Source organism: Cinclus cinclus, chromosome 5 (genome assembly GCF_963662255.1).
Source record: "Cinclus cinclus chromosome 5, bCinCin1.1, whole genome shotgun sequence".
NCBI classification, from domain to species: domain Eukaryota; kingdom Metazoa; phylum Chordata; class Aves; order Passeriformes; family Cinclidae; genus Cinclus; species Cinclus cinclus.
This window is the reverse complement of record NC_085050.1, coordinates 19,899,752-19,917,937: the sequence shown is the minus strand read 5'-3', so window position 1 is coordinate 19,917,937 and position 18,186 is coordinate 19,899,752. Positions and strand designations below refer to the sequence as shown.

The window sequence follows — 18,186 nt, the reverse complement described above, 5'->3', positions numbered from 1 at the left end:
ACCTACCTACCTACCTACCTACCTACCTATCTACCTACCTATCTACTTACCTACCTACCTACCTATCTACTTACCTACCTACTTACCTACCTACCTACCTACCTACCTATCTATCTACTTACCTACCTACCTACCTACCTACCTACCTACCTACCTACCTCGGTGGTAATTCTCTGTCAGTCTATCAAGTACCACTCACATCTGCGCTGTAGTTAGTTCAGATATGTCATGCTAATCTGTTTCATACACATAGAGTAACAAATTGAGCAAAATATGACCCAGACTTTGTGTTGCAATTCCTTGGAAAAGCACTCATATTTTAAAGACTCTGTGAAAACAGGTACTGCTCTGTTTCATCCTGCTTTCACTTTTACTCATCAGAATTAACACCTGCTCTAGAAATAACTGAATTTATTCATATTTGAAAAACTCTATTAAAATAAAATTTTATTTTAATGGAATTTTTCTGAATACAATAAAAATTCAGGCCTTTAAGCTGCAGGAAGAAAAGTAGAACATTTAATACATAGTCAGAGGAGCCATATGAATGAATTTTCTAAATTTACTGAAGTGTGACAGATCTTAGCCAAGATCTAGGCTGAGGTTCAGAGGTTAAGCATGTAGTGCCCTGTTAAGTAGATATTTCTAGTTTCCAGTGCAATTATTCCCTCCATATAAGAGCTCACAACATTACTTGAAAATTCAACAAATATTTCTCTCTCAAGTAAATCAATTATTGTCCTTCTGTAAACTTGTACTGCAATTGGAATATAATTACATGATCACTGAAAACAGCACTTTTCTAATTCAGCAGAATGATGGATATCCTCTCACTATCACACAAGGCACATGTTATGTCATTATAACCAATTTGGAATACATGAATGGAGAGAAGGAAACTGATTAACTATTTAATGACTCAAATTTTATGACAGTGTAACTTCGCTTAGAGCAGGTGTGACATGATGAGTTGAGATGAGATGCATGCTAAAACCAGCAAACCCTAAAAGTTATGAATAGCAAAGGTGTGAAATAGAGGCTTAAAATACTAGGAGGAGATGAACTAAAGCTTTACCTCTCTGTTGGTTTATTATCTGTATTGTCATTCTTGTCTTTCACCTTTAGAAACACTGCAAATCACAGAAGCACTTTCTTTTGTTAAATGCAGTGTTTTAAATAGGACTTGCAATAACTAAGCAGATTTTCCTAAGCAGATGGCAAGATTTCATCTGAAGCAAAGTTTTGGATTATGAAGTTGATAGGAACTTTTAGGCCAAGCCTTTCTTGTAAATTTGCCTGCAAAGGGTAACACACAGCTCCATGAACAAACACCATGACCTGTCTGGGGACCAACAAAGGTAGCATGACATATGCATTCTTGCTGTACCATTAATTTGAGCAAGAATGTGCTCAATACTAAAATTTTTGAAGTGTCATTAAAACCACATCATTTCCAGACCCTTTTAGAAAGACAATTTTGCACCTGGATGTAATACATGATGAAAACCTACTCTGTTATTTTTCAAACTGTACCTATATACATGCTGATAACTTAAATGTGGGGGATTAACATCCAAATTGATAAATTGGTGTTCTTTACCTATATTTTATTTTAATATGAAGCATTTTCTGAATATTGCAACAACTGATACAATTTACTGCAGTTAATAATAAATTAAATTTGATCGATTTTAGTGGGAATACCTGCAGTTTCAACTGAGATAAACATCAACCTGAGAGATCTGACAATGAATGGAAATTCTGTTAATTGCTTATATGTGATCAGGTATCTGCACATGCAGATTCTGTTCTATTAATTGGCATGTGTATGGCACACACATTTGAAAATTGTGCTCAAGTTCTCACAGGAAAGGTAATTTTCAGCCCTGCCAAACTGCACTGCATGCACAGAGTGCTTAATTTTATTTTAAGCATTGTTCCATTAAGTAAACCAAAGGATTTAGTGATTGCTTTTTTTGTTTGGCCTTGAGCTGCAGCCACAAAGGAGTGTCACAGAAGAATCCAGGTCTTGTGTCATACACCCTGAGTGTGCAGCTCTGTGCTGATAGCACAGGAACGTTCAGGTACTTAAACTGACATTAGGATGCACACCCTTGGATACCAGACTGCCATGACAGTCTCCATAACTTCCTTTAGTTCATTTTCCAGCACAGCACTGAAGTCAGAAACATAATTCTCCCCCAAACTGTCTCTCTTTAAAAGCACTGTCCTGATGAAGGGTCTTTTTTTACCCAAGGATAAGTCTCTGTGTTAAAGCAATTCTGCCTCTCAAGATCTGGTATCCATAGGAAGTAGGGGCTACTTTTCTTTTTTTACACTGCTCCAGGGCTCAAGAGACCCTGTCATTTATACACGGCTAGACAGAATAAATTACAGCAGCCCCTCTCATTTCTCTTTGAGAAGTGCTACAACAGACAAAACGTTTGACACATAACACACAGTACATTTCCTGGCCACAAAATCAGTCAAGAATCTAATTTTAATGGAGTTTATGGCAGATTCTTCAAAATCATCATGTGACCATGTAATTCAGGAATTTTTATGCTGTCAGGTGACAATTTTTTTTTTACTTACAAGGTGGTACCATAAAAGAATTTGTTCAGATATTACTGCAAGATAATATTGTCTCTGAATTTTTGGCAGGTGTAATCTGTATTTATGTATTCTGGTTCTATCTATGAGTAATTTTCAGCATCAGCTAGTACCAATCTTCTGTACCTAGCCTTAAAAAACTAAGTTTACATTATCCATAATTATCTGCAGATAATAAATGACCTTATACCGAACACTTTGATAAATAGTAATCTTATTATTACTTAATACTGCAAGAATGCTATTTGAAAGCACACATTCCTTTCATTCAGTTACAAACTCAAACATTAGAACATTAAATTTGTAGCAAAATCTCATCTGATAGAAAAATATTTTCCTATAAAAATATACTCACTCTTGTCAGTAGTTAATAAGGCAAATTAGGTTTTGAAAGACAAAGAAAATTATTTTCTTCAGCGTCTAATAATTGTGCTGGTTTTGATCCATTCTGAGCAAAACTGAATTTTGGGGGCTATGCTGCACCATTTTACAAACTAATGATTTAAAAAAAGATTTTTACCTAAATTAGAGGATTTTTTTACAGGTATAAACAATAAAAAAAGAAATCACATCACTTTTACCTACCTTACAGTTTTAAATGGGGCCAGAATATTGTCTTTGTTCAAACTTCTAAATTCGAAAATTTACTCTAAAATTTTTCCATCATCTCCTTTCGCAAAAAAATACTAAGTGGTTCCTCCACATTGCTTGTATGTGTTATTTATACAGCTAATCTCTTGGTTTTCTAATACCTTCAAAAGTTGTTCTTAATTTTAAATTTAGATAGTCTCGTCAGTGAAAATGGCCACATAAGAGTGAGCAAATGACTCATGCTAAGCACATCTCCACACAGTTGGACAACTTCAGTGTGTATCACTGACATAATTCAGGAACTTGACTAACTGATACTTCAGCATAATCACATTTTGAGATTTTGACTTGTGTTCATGTCATGCTCTCAGTTAAATATTTATAGAAGAAATTGCATTAAAATAAGAAATTAAAAAGTTTTAAATCTCCTATGGGTTATTCTGGTCTTTTTCCATTCTTATTCTTGTCACTCATTTCAGATGCTCCACTAATCTTAGTTACTCCAGCATTACTGCAATATTTTGTCATCCACAACAAAAAGAAGTGACCTTGGGAAGTCTGTTTCCTGAAATATATAGAAGACAGTAAGTCAGTCCTAGTTTGAAAGATATCTTCACGCATGTCAAAATTTTCTCTTACAAACTTAATTAAAAATAAAAATAATTCAAATTTATATACAAAAATTTGCAATAATTATAAAGGTTTTTTGATCCTTGAAGTAGCTGTTGGTCTAATTTTGTGATTTAAATTATTGATCAAAATGAACGTATAGTATATGCTAGAAAAGTCTAAAATCTGATAAAAGAAAACAATTTTACCCTTCCAGGAAAGAAAAATCAAGGAAGAAAAATAAAAACACAAGCTGAGACAAAACCATCTAAAAAAGATTTTTAGTGGTTTTGTTTTTTTATTTCTTCTTTCTTTCTTTTTTTTTGTTTGTTTGTTTGGTTGGTTTTTTTAATGGAGTAACGTAGAACATAAATTACAAGGAACATATTGACTGTAATATGGCCTAAGACTGAAAAAAGTATATTTTGCAGTTTTAGCAGTTTCTCAAAGCAGACTTGTTTAGAAAATCTGCCTGCTAAATAACTTCCTATATCTATAGTCAAAATTATGTTAATCTTGTTAAGATTAGGAATTAAGTACTAAAATAATTTTCAATAATAATGAAGAATTTGCAGTGCTTGCCAAAGATTTAGTTGATTTATAATGCTAACTACTTTTGAAGTTTGTTAATTTTCTTTTATATTTTAATGCAAAATCAAATTGATTAGTTTTGTATCTCAAAGTAGCCCAATATATTACTAAGTACATAAACCTTCTAACATTTTTGAAAGAATATACTTGAAGGAAAATGAGTCTGAAACTACAGATATGAAACAAAGCTGTACTGATGGTCAAACTAGCAACTATCCCAAATAGTAGAAAATCAGACAACTAAACACAAACTAAAAAAAAATAAAAATGAAGAGATAGAAAGAGGAAGAAACACACTCAGAAACATAAAGAATGACAGCAATAGTAAAGCTGCTAACCAGGGTTATAGCCCAAGTTCATTATGTACAATGCCAGAGAGCTGTCTGAGTAGATAAATCAGATTCTATCCTTTTAAAGATGCTTCTTGCTACCCCTTGCCTATAATAGTACTGTTCTTTACTTATTCAGAGCATGTATCCTCCTTTACTCAGATCCTGTCCCTTTTGGCTCTGTACATCTCCTGGGAGTGTAGAATGATTCAGTGGTAACTTAGTCATTTGCACACTGTACAAGATGATTTTACTGGAGAGGAAAAAAATAAAAGCTTCACTTATCAGTGGAACACTTTCTGTTAAATAAAGATAATTAAAGCATCAACGATATAGTCATTTCATGTTTAATTAGCCCCTCTCTCATCAGAATTTGCTACTGAAGGTCAAATGTGGGTCACTTTTAAAAACTAATTGTCAAATATTTAACATAATGCAAAATAAGAACCGAAAATTGTACTGTACACTTTTCACTAAGCTGTATGAAAGTTAAATGTATGAAAGAAGTCACCAGTTTAAATGTTTAGACTCAATAACAATGTTCTCTTTTTTTTTTTGATGTGGCAGCTAATGCCATCATGACAATGTTATTTTTATGATTATTATACTGTAGTATATTTGCTTAGCTCAAAGTTGTGAAAAATTTTATTCTTTGAAGGTGTTTGGGAATATAAAAAATTGCCTTTGAGATAAGGCGCTCTGTGTATGTGTGTCTGTCATGAACAAGAGGAAAGATGATGCCTTCCTGTATGGTTAAACTGATTGCCTCCTTAATGGATGAATTTGGGGTCCTATTAAGGCTGCTGGCTATATGTGCATGTTTATGAGGAAATTGAACCATTTTGTTTATAGATACAATTGACATATATGATAACCAACTAGTCAAAATGCTTCTGCAATATTGCAGCACACTGATTAATGTTTGAAATTTTATGAAATAAATTAACTGGCTATTGAACAAGGATTTTTTTTTAAGAAATTAATTTCTATGTATTTCACTTTCAGGGAAGTAAAACTTTACAGGAAATGCATACCATTTTGATTAGAGTGTCAGCACACTGGTTTGATAAATATTTTTCTTCATGAAACAGTACATTTTCAATGAGAAAAGGCAATGGGATTTTTTCCTAAAGAATTACAGAGCTGGTTAAGAAGCCAATATCTGAAGTACAGAAATAATTCTCCTCAGAAATTCCTTTACTGCTTCTACAGGTTCCACTGATAGTGACCAATATATCTTAAAAATATAACAAGTGAAAAAAAGCCTCAGCATCATAACTGAAGTGTTTTAAAGAGCCAGTAATCATTGCTTGGTAGAGCAAGTAAAAAAGAAACCAAGATAAGATGATGGCCAAGAAATACAAATATATTAAGTGTGTTCAAAAGGCCTGTTCTTCAAAGAGTGTCTGGTAACATGCTGGTTTGTGTTTAAGTTTCACTGAAATAAAACTGCTCATATGCCACTATTCTGCACTGTGAGACAAAGAGGTGGAGAAGCATATATTATAAAAACATATATGCAACTAAATGATAAAATAATTATTTACAATTAAAATTCATTATGAGCTCTATGATTAAGTATGTTACACTCCAAGCTGTTAAGTGATTCCCCTTATGCACTGAGCTTTCATCATCTTTGGCTGTCTGCTGGAAATCCCAGTATCTGGGCTCCTCACAGGCAATGTGCAGCTCGTAGAGGTTCCAAATTTTTAATCTGTGATCCAGAAAAACACTTACTTAAAGTCATCCCCATTCACTAAAACACTTCTGTACAACTTTAGCTTTTGGCAAGTGATTAAGACCTGTGTAATACTAAGTATTTTAAACATTTGTAGTGCTCTACTGAAAAGGAGAGAATTGATGAGCGAGAGGCTAAAAGAATATTTCAGAGTAATACCATGCTAAGTAAGACAAGGATAAGAGTTAAACTTGTTAAAGATCTCCTTAAAAATAGTGACTGTGAAATGTCAGAAGTCTACTGAATACAGAATTTTGTTTTAAACTTTATATAAAGACATGATGTCAGAAGGAGGAAAATTACCAATTTTTTGCAGTTTTCTCCAATTAAGTTATCTTATACAGTCCTGCATATTAAATGTGATGTAATTTGAAACTCATATAAGAATTCAATTCATATCCTTAAAAAATGAAGTATCAAATCATTAGAATGAAAACAACTTGTGTTCCCTGGGGTACACCAGCCAGTCATGTAAGTAGAGACTTTATTTCCTGACTACTGTATTGTAGATATAGGAAAGTATCAGTTACCAATTCTAATTACACTAATGGGAAATTAGCATCACTCCCATCTCCAGTAACTTAGAGCAGGTATGTTCTGCTGTGTCCACTTATTTGTTCTAAAATTTTATAAGCTGTCTAATGTCTCTTTAGAACAAAGGTAACTGAGAGTGAGTAAATACAGGCAGTCTTAGAGATTTCAAGTAGTCCCCCTACCACAGCCACACCGTTATGCTACTGGTTCTGTTCCACATGTACAGCAAAACTACAAAACAATCTGATATACACCCCATTAGAACCCTTTATCTGCATCTGTTTCACATTTCTCTCTGAACAATTGTGCTGAACAAGAGCTCTACATGGTCTGAGTGTTAAAAATCCTCAGGTGTTTTGCCTGCTAAACTGAGAAATACTGCACTGTCAATGTTCGAGATGTGAAAAGTGTACATATTGTTTATGCAAGTAAGTCTTAATGTCTTCACTATTATGTAAAATGAACAAAAGTGTACAAACGTTGCTCAGCAACAAGCTGGCAAGTACACATAGGAAAGTGGTAACAGAGGGTTTGTGACTGAGAGACTCTCCCATAAAGTCTGTTATTTAACACTACCTTTACTGTTTTCTTGGACAATTTCCAATTTATATGCATACTTTACAACTGTGAAAATACTCTCTACATATTTAAAAATAAATATATAAGACATTAGAATACTAGCTATAAACTACTTGAATAAGTGAACATTCATAACAGGCTAAATATTTAACAAAAGAGAACTATCAACACTGAGAAACTGATTTGCAGCAAATGACATAAGTAATGGAGCATTTCTTCTTAAAAGTGCAATAAAGCCATTTTCTGCTACTAAGTTTTCTCATATTTTATATCAAAAGAAATCCTTGGAAAATATTAAGTAATTCAAAATATATTTCTGTATTATGATCTTAAATAAGTTTGGGGGTTTTTTATCAAGCAAAACAGTAATTTGCAATGTGTATTCCTTTACCATTCCTACACTTCGAATGCAAATCATTCTTTTACTCTGAAATTAAAGTACACTTTAACAGATTATAATCCATATGTTTAGGTGAGTTGCAGCATCAAGAATGAAAGGGTATCTGATTAGCATATATTCCACTGCTACTTTAATTCCAGTGTTTGCTAAATTGGCATAATTTACTCTGTGCTTAATAAGCCTTAGGAGATGAAAGATAAAGAACTTGGAAATTTATATTTTATACAGACTATTCTCAAACTGAAATTCTGATGTACTCTCTAGGAGAGTGTTAATGAAATGTATCACACAGAAACTTCTGTGTCAAACTTTCTATTATTCTGTATCTCTTGCAAAACCACATACACAAAAGCACTGGTACAATCACACTATTTTGGTGACCTGAGAGACTGGAAGGGGTGGCTCAGACAATTAGTTTTATGCTACTATATTTTAAGTATTTCTGAGCAGAATGCAAATACCAGCAACACTTACAAAACTTCAATTTTAGTAAGCTAGAAAACATTTCAAACTATAAAAAAATGTAATTGCGTACCATATTTGCACATTAGTAAGTGGAAAAGAAAGGATTTTTGTTAAACTAGTTAGAATTTCCCTGTTCCAGACTTGGATTTCTAGTTACATGAATCAGCATTCATTTGCCTCTAGCTTCCTGTGTTCCACTGTAGTTGAGAAAACGCTCAGGATATTATCTTTTACGTACTATCACCCAAAAAGTATTCCCCCAGAAAGAGGGATCTCTGTTCAGGGTATATATGTGTCTTATAAAATAAACGGAAGCCTTCACTTAGAAGCTTGCTTCCCCTCTGTGCTATCCCTGTCTTATTTCAAGGACTGTAAAGACTGTCCCTACCATCACCAGTTTTAGGCTATCAGAGCTTCACTGAACCGAGCCCCGCCGACACAGTCGGGACCAGAGCCACTCACTCGTGGCACCCCTGACGGCACATTTCGCCCCGAGAGGGGTCACGGCAGTCACACTACAGAGCTATGCGGCAGCTGGGCGAGCAAATTAGGGCCTCTCAGCGTGAATGAAATTTCATGAGATAGGGAAGGGGCATTAAAAAAAAAAAAAGCAATGCAAACATAACACGCTGAGGTGCGATTCGAAACTCACTAGCGCTTATGTGTATTTCAGAGCAACTGCTGCAATGAGTGTAAATCTCTGTGGTGTAAATTAGAGCGCAGAGAGGCTGTGTAGATTTTTTTTAAGCATATTGGTCCTAATGAGAGACCCGGTGATTACAGCCATTAGCGCTTCAGCGCGGCGGCTGCAAATCCACTCTCACCCAAAGTTTTAGGAAGCGTCAGGCAGGCAGCAGCCCCCTTTCCCCGAAACAACTGGCTGCCGAGGTGAAACTTTCCTCCTCAGCCGGAGCTGACACGTCCCTAAGGCTGGGAAAGCATCACGGTGGGGGAAGCGCCGGGACCGGCTGATGGAGGCGGGGCCGGGGGCGGGAGGGAGATGGCGGCTCCGCCTGGTGGCGGTCCTGATCTCCCCTCCAGCCCCCCAAAACCTCCGGGTTTGACCTCCGGGCGCGCGGCGAATAAAGGCATCTCCGGCTGCCTTACAGGTCTGTGTCGGGACTGGCGACAGAACCCGCGGCCTCCGCGGCCGGCTGCCGCTGCGCCTGCGGCGGGGCAACGCGGTGCGGCTGCACGGACGGGCCGGTTGGCTGCCGGATCTGATAAGCGGAGGGAATGACAAAAATGATAGCAATAAAGATGTCTGACTGTCCTTCCTTCGTGCTGCGTGCTGGTCTGTGCACCTGACTGCCGGGAGGGAAGGGGGCGGGGGCACCAGGCTGAACGGGTCACTGAACCTGACGGGGTGTGTGCCTGTGCCAGTGCGGGAGGCGGGGGACGGGCATCCCGGCTCCCTCACCCTCTCTGTGTGCGTGTGTGTGCGTGCTGGGGCCCGCGGCTGCAGCGCTCTTACCTGCTTGCTGTACTTGCTGCTGGCCTGGCAGCTGTACTCGGAGCAATGGTCCGAGCCGATAGAGATGTTGTCGCCAGCGCCCACGAAGGTGTTGGCTGGGGGCAGGTCCTGCACGGCCTGGTGCTTTTTGCCAGCGGTGGGAGACTGTGGATGCAGCTGGACGGTGGGCAGCGGTGAGCTCGACTTGTAGTGCCTGGCCAGGTCGGGGCTGCCTGGGCCACCATTGACAGAGCGATATCGGCCCATGCCGGGGCTGTCCGAGAGCTTCTCGTTGACACTGTCGTAGCGCTGCCCATTGGGCTTGGAAGCCTCAACGGTAACAATGCTGCTGTAGAGGGGCTGCTTGCCCTTCTTGCCTTTCTTGTCCTTCTTGGGCTTCTTGGCCTTGTCGTGCTGCTGGGGGGTGAAGAAATCCTCGTGGTCCTTCTTGCCGGCCTCATAGCCATGCTTGCCCTTGGATCGGCAGTAGCGGGCCATGACCACCACCAGGATAAGAAGGATGACGGTCATGATCCCAGCCACAACACCAATGACTATGCTAAGTCTCTGCTTGCTCAGCTCATAGCTGGGATCACCAGCGATGTCCTGGGCCAGTGGGGTGTGAAGACTGCGGGCCACCTGGCTCTCCACCACAGTGGCGTTGGACAGGCTCTCATTGACAAAGACATGGAGCAGGGCAGTGGTGGACTGGGGTGGCTGCCCACTGTCATTCACCTGCACAACCAGGCGGTGCAGGCCATAGTGCTTGGGGGCCAACTTTCCCACCAGTGACACCACACCGCTGGCCGGGTCTATTTCAAAGAGTTTGAAGGGGTTGCCCCCAACAATGCTGTAGTTGAGGTCAGCATTGAGACCGGTGTCAGCATCGGTGGCGACCACTGTAGCCACCACGGTGCGCATATTGCTGGAGGGTGGCAGCACGGTGTAGGAGCTGTTGCTAGGGAAAGTGACAGTGGGTGCATTGTCGTTCTCATCCATCACAAAGAGAGACACAGTGGCTGTGGCAGAGCGTGGTGGCTCACCCCCGTCCACTGCCTTCACCTTAAAGGTGTAGCTGGTCTGCTGCTCACGGTCGAAAGAGACAGTGGAGAAAATGGTTCCAGTGTCATTCTCAATGGAGAAGATGCCAGCTGCCTGGTCGTGGTCTCCGGGCTGGATGGAGAGGCTGAGCTCGGCATTGCGGCCCTTGTCAAAGTCCATCACAGTCACCATGCCCACAGGGCTGTTGGGCTGCAGGTTTTCTTTCACGTAGAAGGTGAACACATCCTGCATGAAGCGCGGCTCATTGTCATTGCGGTCCGACACTCGCACCACCACTGTGGTGGAGCCCTGCAGAGATGGCACCCCCTTGTCCCGGGCTGTCACCTGAAATTCATAGGTGTCGCGTTGCTCACGGTCCAGCACTGCCTGCACCGACACATCCCCAGAGTCAGGGTCAATGCTGAAGATGCTGCCTGGTGTCTCTGAGGACAGGGGTGATGCCTCCAAGGAATAGGTGATCTCAGCATTCTTGCCACTGTCAGCATCTGTGGCAACCACTGTGGCCACCCTCTCACCAGGCAAGTTGTTCTCTGGAAAGGAGACCTCCAGCACGGCCTGGCTGAACACGGGAGGGTTGTCATTAGTGTCCCCGACCCGCACCAGCAAGGAGTTGTTGCTGGACAAGCTGGGGCTGCCTGAGTCCACAGCCACAATCACTACATTATAGTCACGGACAGCTTCATAATCCAGAGGGGCCGAGGTGTGGAGGAAATACTTGCGCTTGTTCTGTGGCTCCCCTTCACCCTCACTGGCCGGTTTAAGCTGGAAGGGCACATCACCCACCACGGTGCAGGTCACCACACCATTTTCCCCTTGGTCCCGGTCTGACACCTGCACCAAGGCAATGGGGGTGTCCACCAGCACATCCTCAGCCACGCTTGCCACCCCATCCCGGAGCGGGATGCGCCCGATTTTCCGGATGTCGATGGTGGGCACGTTGTCATTTTCATCCCGGATGTTCAGCACGACAGTGGCCTTGTCTGTCTTGGGAGGCTGGCCCCGGTCTCGGGCCATGACAGTGAAACGAAGCTGGTTCACCTCCTCCCGGTCAATGCGGTGCAGGACGCTGAGCCAGCCCGAGGTCTCATCCAGCCGCAGTAGACGCCTGACGGACTCGGTGGCCGCCCCGAAGACATACTCGATCTGCCCGTTCACTCCCACGTCCAGGTCGGTGGCTCGCAGCTGCAGGATCGGGGTCCCCGGGCTGCTGTTCTCCGCCAGGTCCGCCTCATAGACGCTCTTCTCGAAGCGGGGGCTGTTGTCGTTCACGTCGGTGATCAGCACCCTCAGGATGGCCTGCGAGGACCGTGCCGGGTCACCGCCGTCCCGCACGCGGAGGCTGAGCTCGTAGGAGTCCCGCTGCTCCCGGTCCAGCGCCCCCTTGACGATCAGCTGCGGCTGCTTCTCCCCGTCCAGGGTGTCGGCCACCTGCAGCTCGAAGACGCTGCTGCGGGCTGCCGCCTCCGCCTCCTGCCGCCTCTTGCTGCCGCCGGGAAAGGGGGCGCTCTCGGGGGCCGCCGCGGCCGAGCCGCCCCCTCCGCCGCCGCCGCCGCGCCGGCCGCCGTCCCCGCCGGGCTCCTGCAGCAGCTCGTAGCGCTCGATGCCGTTGCGGCCGAAGTCACGGTCGGTGGCGGTGGGGAGCAGGTAGAGGGTCCCCACGGGCCGGTTCTCCTCCACGGTGAGGGTGAGGACGGGGGAGGGGAAGGTGGGGGTGTTGTCGTTGATGTCCAGGATGATGACCCGGCCCTCGAAGAGGTCCACCCAGCTCTGCGAGGGGCCGATGACCGACACCTCGAAGTCCAAGAAGCACTCGTTCTCGTCGAAGATCATCTGGCACTGCGGCAGCTTCTCGCGGTCGATGCGCCGCTCTGTGGTGCTCAGCTCCCCGGTCATGTTATCGATCTTGAGATAGTCGGAGCCCGACTCCAGGCTGAATGTCACCTCTCCGGAGCCCGTCACGATCCCCAGGTCGGAAGCCACGTTGCCGATGCGGATGTCGGCGGGTCCCTCCTCGGCCAGCCGGTACTTCAGGAGCTGCTTAGCCGCTGCCAGGCTGACCCAGAGCGGCGGAGGCAGGAGGAGCAAGAAGCAGCAGCAGCAGCAATGCACAAAGCGAAGGAGGGTCCGCATCTTCCTCATCTTCCTCTTACCGAAACCGCCCGCCCTCCTCTCACTCACACCTGCCCCCCAAAAAACTCCCCTGATAAGCCAACAGAGTGGCTGAGAGTCCAGGTGATCAATTATAAAATCCTTCTATTTCTGGAAACTTATTTTCTCATGACTGGTGCAATTGGTGGTCAAAACCCTGCTGCTGGCTTCTCTGCTGCTCTCCTTGCCTTCCAGTTGCGATATACTTACAGTTCACGGGACAGTGTATTTTGCTTTTAAAAGATTCATCTCGGTAGATAGGATGGGATTTTCCTCCTCCTCCCCCTTCTCCTCCTCCTCTCTGATTTTACTGTAATCACTTTGCAAGGTTTGCAATAAAAGCAGGAGCAGTACTGTACGATTTGAAGCCCCCCAGGTCGTCGTCTTCAGCACTAGAGTTAACTACAATTCACACACACTTTCTCTTTTCTCTCTTTCTCTCTCTCCCTCTCGCTCAGCCGTTTACGACCAAGGCATTAGCTTTATTCTCCCCTCTCTCTGCACACATAGGGGGGGAAAAATTGTGATTCTCTTTATTAAAAGGGCTTGGGTCCTGGAAAACTCCAAATCCTCTTAGCAATGGGCAGATCTTAAAAAAGAAAAAAAAAAAAGAAAGAAAAAAATCCCAATAATGTCGGTGCTGCACAGCTGATAGGAGAAGAACCCCGAGTATTACAGTGCGGTCCACAGAATATCCCCTTTGGTTGGCAGAAAAGCACCCAAATCCATCTTCAGAGATCGCCTAAAATGTTCAGCTCTTTCTCCGGAGCGGATTTTTTTTAACAACTCTGCGCAAGGTCATTAGTCACAAAGCAACGATACAGAAACTGCAGAAGCCGTTTGCCCAGAATTTGCAAGGTTGGAGATAAGAACATAGACACACAACAGTCCCAAGTTTGTTTTTGCATCCGCAGTTTGTGTGTGTGCCTTACCTGCATTTGCACTGCATGTGTTATAGCAATCTGGATCTGCAGCACAGAGAGCGATTCACAAATGAGATTGCAGTCTCTCTCTCTCTCTCTCTCTCTCTCTCCTCTTCCTTCCCGTCCCAATGCAGGTAACCAGATCTGAACTTGATCCTTTCAGTTCAAAGGTTAGCAACAAAACTATGTGTCCAAAGGCGATTATTGGTCTCTCGTAATTACACCCGGAGAGGAACAAGATGTAACTGGATCCCCCATGTGAATTAACACGGTTTCTGAATTACATCCATATAAAGCGGAATGGCAAAGGGGAGGGGAAAAGAGCCGCGACGCGATTAAAAAAAAAAAAAAAAAAAAACAAATCTGAGTTCTATTTGAAAATAAAATTGTATCAGTCAGTTGTTTCCTGTGAGCTGCACCGCCACAGTGGGTGAAATCTGCAATTGTGTATTCCCTCCTGTGTCTTTCAGAGAAGTGTGGATCAGGCGCTTTCACGGCAGAGCGGCTTGTGCTTTAAAATGTTGAATGGCAATTGAGAAGCTTCCCACTCGTAAGAAAAAAAAAAAAAAAAAAAAAGAAAAAAGAAAAAGGAAAAAAAAAAAAGGAAGAAGGAGCGGTAAACCGGCAAGTTTGCCCAAAGTGAAGGGAGCTGCTGAAGCCTCTCTCGGTAGCTCTTCCCTGACGCTGCAGCAGCAGAGCCGCCTGCGCTACATACACACAGAAAGAGAGAGGGAGAGAGAGGGAGAGAGAGGGAGAAAGAGGGAGAGCAGGGAGAGCAGAGAGAGAGAGAGAGAGAGAGAGAGAGAGAGAGAGAGAGAGAGAGAGAGAGAGAGAGAGAGAGAGAGAGAGAGAGAAGGAGGGCGGGAGGGAGGGAGGGGGGAGGAGGAGGAGGAGGAGGAGGGAGGACGAGTCAAGCGCTGCACTCCAGAAAGCTCAGTCTTACCCTCTGTCTCTGCTGATGGTGCTGCAAGTGGGATAGCTGCTCATCACAAAACACCAATTCAGACCTCAAAATCGATCCTCATTTCACGCCCGAGTGTTGCTTCTGTTGCTTTCTCAAACCCGTGATCTGTAGTGATTTTCTCCTACCCTTTCCCTCCCCACGTCCGCTATAGACTGTGAATCGAGCAACGATTTTTAAAGCAAATGTTTGTTCGTCTTTCTTTTCTTCTATTCTGCATTTTGCGGAATCAAGCTGGTAAGGAAACTCGTTTCGCAGATTCCCACCTTCCCCTGTTGTCTCGGTGCTTTTGTGAAATAGCTGCAGTCACTGTAACTGCATAAAACTCCAGGGAGGAAGGGGGACTGCCTTAGATCTCAGACTTTCGTCCTGTTTCCCAGTGCCGTTTCAGCCTATCGGTCTTTGTGATTGTGCTCTTCCTATAACCATGTTTTGAATGTGTCTTTTCAGCATGTTTGTGGGTATCCTAGGAAAAAAAAAAAATCCCTCTAAGAAGATGATCAGGAAGGGAACGAGAGGGTTAGTAGAACAAACACATGTAAGAAGTAACAGATTTATTTCCGAACAGAGACTTGCTGCTTCGATGATTGCTAAAATGTAGCGTCACCTACCTGGGTAAGTGGGAAATAAACTTTAATGGTAAAGCTCTCCGGCTCAACTTTGCTTATTCTGACGTCCCTAGTTCGCGTCTCCTTTTGACTTTGAGCCGTTTAATCGCCTATGGCTTTTGTGTACTCCCGCCCTACCCTTGGCGATGCCTGGCCCTTACCTTTACTCTCTGCTCGGAGCCCTGAGGGAAAAGAGGGAGACTCCGGGGGCAGGCGAGCGTGGGGCAGCCAGTGGGGAGAGAACAAGAGTGTGTGGGTGTGTGCGGGTACATGTGTGTATGCGGTGTGCTCTGTGTGCGGATACATGTGTATGTGCGGGTACATGTGTGTGTGCGGGTACATGTGTGTGTGCGGGTACATGTGCGTGTGCGGGTACATGTGTGTGTGCGGGTACATGTGTGTGCGCGGGTACATGTGCGTGTGCGGGTACACGTCTGTGTGCAGGTACATGTGCGTGTGCATGTGTGTGCGTGTGCACGTCTGTGTGCGGATGCATGCGTGTGTGTACGCGTGTGTGTGTGTGCGTGTGCTCAGCGAGGGCAAGGCAGGAATCCAGCTGCTCTTTCTCTCTCTGTGAACACATGTGGGAAAACAAGTTGTTGCGCGTTCTGTATGTGTTTGTGTATGCATTCCTGGTTACATATGGCTCTTTTGAATAAGAACGCATGCAGACGAATGTAGTGAAATGTCTCTTTCATCGCGATGATATATTTGAGCGAAAAGCGGCCGGATATGTTGAGGTGGTTGAAAGCAGCGGTCACAGCGTGTCTTTTGTCATTTGGGGCGGTGAGCGATTGTAGGAGGGAGGGAAGGTTGCCACCTCTTTCCTTGAGGAGTTCAGAGACACAGAGGGGCAGAGCCGCGCCGCATGGAGTCGGCGCTAGGGAAGGAGGGACTGCTCCCTTCTTTGGAGGGCTGCGGGGCTGCTCCTCCGACGCCTCCTCCGGCCCTGGCACCGGCCCCGGCCGCCCGCTCTGCCTCGCCAGAACACGAAAACCCTCCCCCGCCGATGCTGGAGACACTCGGCTTTCTATCTGCAGCATCAGCGAGAAAGCCCAGCTCGGCGCAGGCTCAGTGCTCACCGCCGCAGTCCCGGACGGAGGAGGGGGGTTCGTGAGCGCAGCATCTTCGCAGCGGGTTAAGTAGGATTAGTATCAAATCCCTATTATATTTGCGAATTTGTCAAAATTCCCCCTCGCTGTTCTGGAGCTCCGTGAGGAGGAAATTTTGCTCACAGTGTAAGATCCAGACATGCCAGTACGTAGGAATACCAGCATACTGCATTACACTGGCTCCCTGCACTGGAAATACAACTGCGAGCGTCTCCCGTCGTTCCCGTCCCTTTGTGTTTTTAAACGCAGCCAGGAAACTTAATGTATTCGCCGGGGAAGGGGCGGGATGAGAGCGTTTTTAACCTCCCCGCCATAAACTTTAATCGGATTCCGGGCTGTTGCACGGTATGGACGCTCGCCTTCTCGCCCGCGTCTCCTTCGCCGTTGTTTCTACTACGGTCTGCTCGCGAGTGCCTCTTTCAAGCGGATGAGTGATTTCTTTCTCTTGCCATGTGCAATTGCTCCCCCTTCCCTTCCTACCCTCGCTGGCCTCTCCTACACACACTATGCCTTTCACACGCGGTCTGCGCCCCCCAGCCCCCCCTCCCTTTCTTTCTTTTTTGCAGTGTCTTCACATGCAATCTCTCTGAATGTGCAATGTCTTTCCTGCTCGGGAGTGCTGCGTCCTTCACAGTGGATTGGTTCCTCTTTCGGAGCAGAGGTAACGGCCCCCCCTTTTCTATCATTCTCCCTTCCTCCCTCCCCTCCTCCCCTCCTCCCGCAGGGCAGGCGGCCGGCGTGGGAAATGGGCCCGACGTGCGCTGCATGGTGGATGGCCGCGCTGCTCCCGGTCCACGTGCCCCGGCTGCCGGGGGGAGGACGGGGCTGTGCTGCCCGTGTGTCCCCGCGCCCCCCCGCATCCCACTCGTTCGAGCGGGGAGAGAGTGGAATTACCCCCGCACCCTCTCTCCTCCTCCCCGGCACCGTAGACTCCCGGTCCCGCGGCCCGTGCGCCCGCAGCTTCCCGGGTGTCGGTAGGAACAAGCCCGGCTGTTCAAGGCGGGGGAGGTTTGTCCCTCTCGGGCAAATCTGTTGCGCAGTGTAACTCCCCCCACTGCCCCCCTCTCCGATGCACACAGACGCCCACACGCGCTCAGACACGACACGGCATTTGTCCTCCTGATCTGCTGAGATCAAGTGGGAAGAGGGATCACAAATGTAATCGTCTGTAATAAATAAAATAGCCCGAGATGCTGGTGATATACAGAGGGGAAATAGGAGCTTGTGTCCTTAAAGGGAACATCTGATAAGGCCACCGAAGTGGCATCTTGCGTGTGGGAAGGAATCCGTCTTGCTGACAATCGCAGCTTGCTGTACGTGGGGAAAACCTAAAGCAGCCTGGGAGCTTCCCCGGCTCTCTCCAGCCCCCAGGCTCCCGAGGCTCTGCACTGGGGCTTTGTTGTCGTTGTTGTAGTTGTTGATTGGAAAGACAGGGGTCGTAGTTAAAATATGCAGATATAATTAGCGGCT

At 44.9% G+C, this 18,186-nt stretch overlaps 1 protein-coding gene across 1 annotated transcript in view; it reads right to left on the bottom strand.

Annotated features, from left to right (window-relative positions):
- PCDH7 (protocadherin 7) overlaps positions 1-13,103 on the bottom strand; it is a 260,423-nt gene extending 247,320 nt beyond the window's left edge. The window contains exon 1 of the mRNA XM_062493441.1: positions 9,924-13,103. Coding sequence (XP_062349425.1) covers positions 9,924-13,103 — 3,180 coding nt within the window. The remainder of the gene's footprint in view (positions 1-9,923) is intronic.
- Positions 13,104-18,186: the final 5,083 nt, after the last annotated feature.